General features: G+C 48.4%; 2 protein-coding genes across 2 annotated transcripts; both read left to right on the forward strand.

The window, feature by feature from the left end:
• Positions 1-740: 740 nt before the first annotated feature.
• LOC122416230 (uncharacterized) lies at positions 741-2,735 on the forward strand. The gene is made up of 6 exons (XM_043428992.1): positions 741-784; positions 1,604-1,740; positions 1,824-2,022; positions 2,070-2,257; positions 2,336-2,560; positions 2,683-2,735. The coding sequence occupies exons 1-6, from the start codon at positions 741-743 to the stop codon at positions 2,733-2,735; spliced, it is 846 nt and encodes a 281-aa protein (XP_043284927.1).
• Positions 2,736-4,466: 1,731 nt separating this feature from the next.
• LOC122416232 (uncharacterized) lies at positions 4,467-6,749 on the forward strand. The gene has a single exon (XM_043428993.1). The coding sequence runs from the start codon at positions 4,467-4,469 to the stop codon at positions 6,747-6,749; it is 2,283 nt and encodes a 760-aa protein (XP_043284928.1).
• The last annotated feature ends 567 nt before the right edge of the window (positions 6,750-7,316 follow it).

A 7,316-nucleotide genomic window follows, 5' to 3' on the forward strand; every position in this document is an offset into this window, starting at 1 on the left:
TCGCTCGCTCTCTCATGAGATGCGAGGCCCTGCGCTCTCGCGACGCCGTCGTGCAGCGTCATCAGAATTGCACGTGCATCGGCCGAGCGCTCCAGAGCTGTAACGAGGATAGAGCACAGCCTCTCGCCCACACCTGGAGACATGATACATTTTCTCGCTCACTCTCTCTTGTGAAGCGCACGAGCGCGAGAGCAGCAGCAACAGCATATGCCCTCTCGCTCACACTCGCGACACCGCTCATTCTCTCACCCGCTCTTTCGCTAGCCGTAGAGACACAGCGGTTCACAGCTGTAGCAGTGATATCATATACCGTCTTGCTCGCTCCACCATCATGATACATCCTCTCTCTCTTTCTCTCTCATGGGGCCCGATACTCGAGCATCTGAGAGTCGCGGCAATGATAGAGCATGCTATCTCACTCGCTCCCGTGCCATGATAAACCCTCTCGCTTGCGCTCTCATGAGATGCGAGGCTCTGCGCTCTCGCGACGTCGTCGTGCAGTGTCATCAGAATTGCACGTGCATCGACCGAGCGCTCCAGAGCTGTAACATGGATAGAGCACAGCCTCTCGCCCACACCTGGAGACATGATACATTTTCTCGCTCACTCTCTCTCTTGTGAAGCGCGCGAGAGCAGCAGCAACAGTATATACCCTCTCGCTCACACTCGCGACACCGCTCATTCTCTCACTTGCTCTCTCGCTAGATGTAGAGGCACAACTCTTCAAAGCTGTAGCAGTGATGACGTATGCCGTCTCGCTCACTCTCATCATACCGATCCTTTAGTGAGCAGTCCTCTCTCTCGCTCTACCGTAAGACGCGATGCTTTATACAGAAATGTCGGAATTACACATACGGATGCAGCCTCTTGATGCCTCTAAACAAATCCCCATCAATATATATTCTTTATTATATGCTATTTTGCGACTTCAGCCGATTCACTTATGAAGAGCGTATCTCCGAGGGCTAAAGACACAGCTCGGTCTTCTGGAGAAGATGCTATACAGAAGATGGAGCAATATGCTCGGAAATATGCTTGCAGGGCTAAACAAAGCTGTCTCACTCGTGCGCGTGCTTTTTCACGCAAACACCGGGGACCATGCAGAGTACTGTAAAATTTCAGCGACTGCTCCTTTGCTGTCTTGAAAAAAGTATCGCTAGCATTTTAATCATGATTCACACCTATCTTCTCGCTCGAGATATGACAGTAGCGATTCAACCGTCATATAGAACGGTATTTAACGATCACCCCTTACAATGTCGGATGAATCAGTGCGTTCTTGTATTTTGGGTCTTTTACGCCTAACAAAACCGCATAGCGCTCAGCTGAGACGCCGGTGTAATGATCTATGGTGTTACGAGTTGCTGCGTTTATCGGGTGCTCGACTCGTGAACAGACTTAAATACGTGATCTGGTGGGCCCCTTTACGAGCTCTAGTGGTGGCCTATAACAGAGGCATATTAAGTGGTCAACGAGTGCTGGATGCTGTGTATGACGAGTTACAGCGCCGCGGTGTTTTAGAAGCCCCCCGCGTAAGAGGCCTTGTCGATGAAATCAGATGTAAGTACCATTAGCTCGATAAATCACTGTTGTTGGCGATTAGCAATACAACAGCTATTTTTTTTTTTACCATAGGCTATCGGCAGTTTTACGATGCGGGGAGTGACGAAGAAGAGGCTCTCGCTGAGGCGACGAGAGCTGTGGAGGAAACGGATCTAGAGCGTCAAACAGCCCTCTACCGTACGTATTCAACTCTGCTTTGGCATTATCATCCGCGATTTTCGTTTTTAGACGTAAAAACCACGGGGGCGGTATTTTTCCAGAACCGTTGCACGAGGAGGGGGTAGGGGAAGAACCTAGAGCGAGCACCTCGGCAGCCCCGGCCGAGACGATACCGCAGCATTTTACCATATATCGGCCGTTTTACGACGCTGTGAGTGACGAAGAAGAAGAGGCTCTCGCTGAGACGACGAGAGCTGCGGAGGAAGCGGATCTAGAGCATCAAACTGCCCTCTACCATGTGTATTCAACTCTGTTTTGGCATTATTATCAGCGATTCTCGTTTTTAGATATAAAAGCTACTGGCGCGGTTTTTTTTCAGAACCGCAGCATGAGGAGAGGGTCGAGGAAGAGCCTAGAGCGAGCACCTCGGCAACCTCGGCCGAGCCGGTACCGCTGCAGCCCGAATTTGATGACGACGAGGCGTCGACTATTCTCAACCCCTCCTTGATGTTTAGCGATCGGTCTGATATACTGGGTAAGCATAGCCGTACAGCGATAATAAAATAAAAATAAACCGCGTTAATAAACAGAAATTATGAAATAACCCAAACAGCTGTGTACCGGCACACCAGAGCTAACGATGACGACGGAGCGATAGCGGGTCCATCGTATCACCACCATCGTCAGCAGGAAGATGATGACCTCGTACAACCCGAGAATCAGCTGGGGGTGTATCCGCTGGACGCTCAACAGGCGGAGGAGGAGCGTCTAAACGAGGAGCGATTAGAAGCTAGACGCTTCGGCCTATGGTTTCAAGAGCTGATGGAGTGTGATTCAGGTAAAGAAATAATAATGTCTTCTCTCTCTTTCTCCCTCACTCGCGCGCTTTCTCTCTCTTTATCTCTAGCCCTTGCGGTAAATGCAGGATATGTTTAAAAGGCTTTATTATATTTAACACAGGGTACTCGTCAGCTGACTCGTCAGCTGTCTCGTTATTGGCGTACCGTGATTAGTACGAGGTACACTAAAGTTACAATATGCCTTTTTATCAGCGATCTCTACCCTATAACTCACGCTTTTGTTTGATTACAGATATACAAACGGGCGGGGGAAGAACGCGCAATACACAGGGGAACGAGGCTTTCGGGGATGTGCAACCCCCGGGAGGGCGGATCATCATCACGCACGATACAGCTCGTTATTTCAAACGTTTTCGACTACGTGGTCGGGAGATAACACTGCGTATCCGCCAACCTCAAGCTGGCGCAAACGTGACAGCATGGCTTGAAGGAGCATTCCGCGATCTTCTGACGCATCTCACGAGTCACTGTGAGGGTGGTGACTACGCGGGGATCTCGTTCTCCGCGAGCTGCTTAGCGCACGGCCCCGTCTGGCTTTCATTCCGCCCTGTCCGCGCCTATACATTTGTAGATATCTGGCAATTAATAACAAACATAGCTCAAAGTGCAGCGTCTCTGGATATTAATGATTCTTTCCATATAAAAGTATGTATCGTTAAAGGTTTGGAGGGTAGGGGGCGAAAAGGTTTGACACACGAGGGCGTTGCTAAAAAATCAATTTTAACGATTCGAAATACCGACAATCTGTGTCTACCGCGCTCGTTAGTAACAGCACGCGCGTACGCGGAAAGGGGTGAGATACGCTCGGGGGCTCTGCATTCTAGATGGCAGCGTATACTACAGATTAACGGGTCGCTTCAAAAAGAGGCGGCGCATGAGCTCACGAGAAGCGCAAATGTTGTTATACAGCCCGCTGGCTGCGGTATGCGCGAAATTGCTATATACCAGAATTATTTGGCTCGCGAGGGGTTAGCTATCGTGGTTTTCGAGTTTTTGACTTTGGGGCGACGCGAAAGACCGGTGTTTGACGGTACACAGACGGTTATGGATACAGTAGGCTCAGTCCGGCACACGTTATACATTCTGTATTATGAGCGGTCGCATCATTTCCAGCCTATCTTGAATCTGCGAGGTGCTGTAGGCAGCTTAAACTTCTGCGCAATCTGTAACGTCCGTTCTCGTCGGGATCATAGATGTTTAAAAAAGAAATGCCCTCGCTGCCTTCAAGCACCGCCCTGCGCTCTGGGAGCAGCTGCCGCGATCAGATGCGGAACATGTAACCGCGATTTTTTTGGGGAGCAATGTTTAGAAAATCACAGGGCTGTTACCATCCGTCGTAAACACAGGGTAAACACTGTTTGCGAGTCTCTTCAGCGGTGCCGTAACTGCTTTCGCGCGATAAGACCTTTAGAGAAAAAGACGCATGTGTGCGGGGAGGGTTTCTGTAAAACGTGTAAATCGCGGCACCCCTATAATCGCCTGTGCTATATGAGGCCTATTAGCGTCGATGAGAGGCCAATAGAGAACATATTCATATTCTATGATTTTGAAACGCAGCAGTGTACCCCTGTAAAAGGTGATCCTACAACGCGCGTTCACGAACCGAATCTTTGCGTAGCTCAACGTGTCTGCACCAAGTGCTGCGATAATGCTTCTATAGACGAGCCGTGCGAGCATTGCGGGGATCACGAGTTTATATTTAGGACGAACCCTGTGTGTCAACTTGTGGAGTTAGCCATACAGAGTATGCCGAACTTCTCTCACGTATTTTTAATAGCCCATAACGCCGGTGGTTTCGACGCCCAGTTTATCCTGCGCTACCACATCGAGGAGAAAAAAACGCAGCTCCTTTCTTTAATAATGAACGGCACTAAAATCATCACAATGCGCATTGGCAAACTCGTGTTTCTCGACAGCTTGAACTACTTTCACATGCCTCTGAGTGCACTGCCTAAATCTTTCGGTCTAAAAACTGCTCTCGCCAAAGGATCTTTTCCGCATCTGTTCAATAGGCCCGAGAATCAAAATTATATTGGGCCGATGCCGCCTGCGGCCGATTACTCTCCCGACACTATGCGCCCGGAGGAACGCGAGCGTTTTTTTGCATGGTATAACGAGTTAAAGAATGCCTCTTATGTATTTAACTTTTCAAACGAGCTCATAACCTATTGTAAAAACGACGTTACGATATTGAGACAGGCCTGTGTGGTTTTCCGGAAAATGTTCAAGGACAGCGGACGCGTTTGCCCGTTTAGCGAAAACACAACAATCGCGTCCGCCTGCTTTCAAATCTTTCGAAAAAATTTTTTAAAACCTAACACGATCGGTATTATACCTACGGGCGGTTACAGATGGGCTCACAATCAGTCAAAAAAAGCGGTCTCTTGGCTCGTGTGGATGGAGCATTCTTTAAATCGTCGTATCATTCACGCAGGACGCTCGCGCGAGTTTAAATTGCCTCAAAATTTATTAGTAGACGGTTACTACGAAACACCTGATTCAGCCCACGTGTTACAGTTTCACGGTTGCTATTGGCACGGGTGTTTGAGCTGTTTCACTGTAAACAGAGACCGTGTACAAAGCGATGGTGATACACTGAACGAGCGTCTCGAGAGAACAAACGCTATATCGCAGAGAATCCGCTCAAGCGGCTACACGTTAACCGAGATTTGGGAGTGCGCGTATGACCGGATGATAAAAACAGATTTAGAGATGAGCGCTTTTGTGAGTGATCACCCTCTGGTTCGAGCGGAGCCTCTCAATCCGCGCGATGCTTTTTTCGGTGGTCGCACGGAAAACATGGTCACTCTGTACGACGTGAAAGACGGGGAGCAGATACGATATGTTGACGTTTGCTCTTTGTACCCATACATCTGCAAGTACGGCAAATATCCGGTGGGTCATCCAACGGTATACGTCGGCGACGAGTGCAGGGCGCTGACAGGTCCCGAAAATAATATCAGTCTTTCCCGCGTCGTGGGCCTTGTTAAATGCACAGTGCTTCCACCGCAAAATCTTTATCATCCGGTGCTGCCGGTGCGAATGCATCAGCGCCTGTTATTCGGGTTATGTCGTAGCTGCTGCGAAACAATGAACCAGGACGCGTGTCCTCATGAAGACCCCGCGGAGCGTGTGTTTAGCGGTACTTGGGTAGTGGATGAATTGCGAAAAGCTATTGCGTGCGGGTATAAAATATTAACCGTGAGCGAGATTTGGCAGTATAAGATAACGCAGTACAACCGCGATACACAGAAGGGGGGCCTTTTCACCGGGTACATAAACACTTTTCTTAAAATCAAACAAGAGGCTAGCGGTTGGCCCGAGGGTTATGCAGATGACGAGGCGGCCCAAGAGCGTTATATAACTGCTTTTAAGACAGCCGAAGGGGTTCAGCTGGAGCGGGGTGCGGTAGCGAAAAACCCGGGGCTGCGCTCGGTAGCCAAACTTTGTCTTAACTCCTTTTGGGGTAAATTTGGACAACGCGAAAATTTACCGCAAACAGAAATAGTATCGACACGCGAAAAACTTATGGAGCTGCTAAATAGCCCCGAGCACGAGATCACTGGTATGCTACCTGTTAACAACCAGGTGCTGTATGTTAATTATACGAAAACCAGTGATGCTGTAATACCGTCTAATATAGCAAATACTGTCATAGCTGCATACACCACAGCCCAAGCCCGTTTAAAACTTTACACCTATCTCGAACCGCTGGGTAAGCGTGCTCTGTACTGCGACACCGATTCCGTTATTTATGTCACGAGAAAAGAGCCTGGAGAGTATGAACCGCCAACGGGTCAATTGCTAGGGGATTTAACCGACGAGCTAAGCTCTTACGGCGAGGGCAGTTACATTAAGTCTTTCATCTCAGGCGGCCCTAAATTTTATTCTTTCATAGTTAATACGCCGAGCGGCGCGGAAAGCGAGGTTTGCAAGGTTAAAGGCATAACGCTGAATTACGCAAACAGCTCGCTGATAAATTACGAATCAATACGGTCATTTATAATAGGTGAGAGAGAAAATCCTGTTGTACTACAGTTTGATTCAATACGTCGTACGCCGTTCCACCAGGTTGTCACACGACCCGAAAAGAAATCGTGCATGCCTCTGAGCGTCAAGCGAAGACGTGATGGCGAATACGGCTCGCTCCCTTACGGCTACAAGTAACCGTTTATAAAAACTCTCGCTTTAAACATTGTTAAGCAGCGTTGTAAAATATCTATGTTATTACTGTAAAATATTTATACTGTTACCGGAAAATAAAAGCTCTATACATGTTTCAACTGCTCGAATTCTTTATATTATACTGCCCCGTAGGAAACGTGGTCATTCGCGCAGATGGATGTACGGTGGAAGCATCCCTGGACCTCAATGATCTGTGGTCCCACAGGCTGCGGTAAAACGTACTTTGTAAAAAAGTTTTTAAAGTTTATTTCACGGATGAACAGTGAGCCGTTTGAGAGAGTCATTTTCTATTACTCCGAGTGGCAGTCAGCGTACACGGAGTATGGTGAATCAATAGAGTTCCACGAGGGTCTACCTCAGAGTGCTGATTATGCTAACGACCCTCGCGCAAAACTTCTCATAATCGATGATTTGATGCGCGAGGCGTCTAACAACAATGTTGTGGATCTTTTCACCAAAGGCAGTCATCATAAAAATCTGAGCGTTATTTTTATTACCCAGAACTTATTCCATCAAGGACACGGCCAGCGCGATATCTCACTGAATGCC

The sequence above is a fragment of the Venturia canescens genome, chromosome 9 (genome assembly GCF_019457755.1).
Source record: "Venturia canescens isolate UGA chromosome 9, ASM1945775v1, whole genome shotgun sequence".
Lineage (NCBI taxonomy): Eukaryota > Metazoa > Arthropoda > Insecta > Hymenoptera > Ichneumonidae > Venturia > Venturia canescens.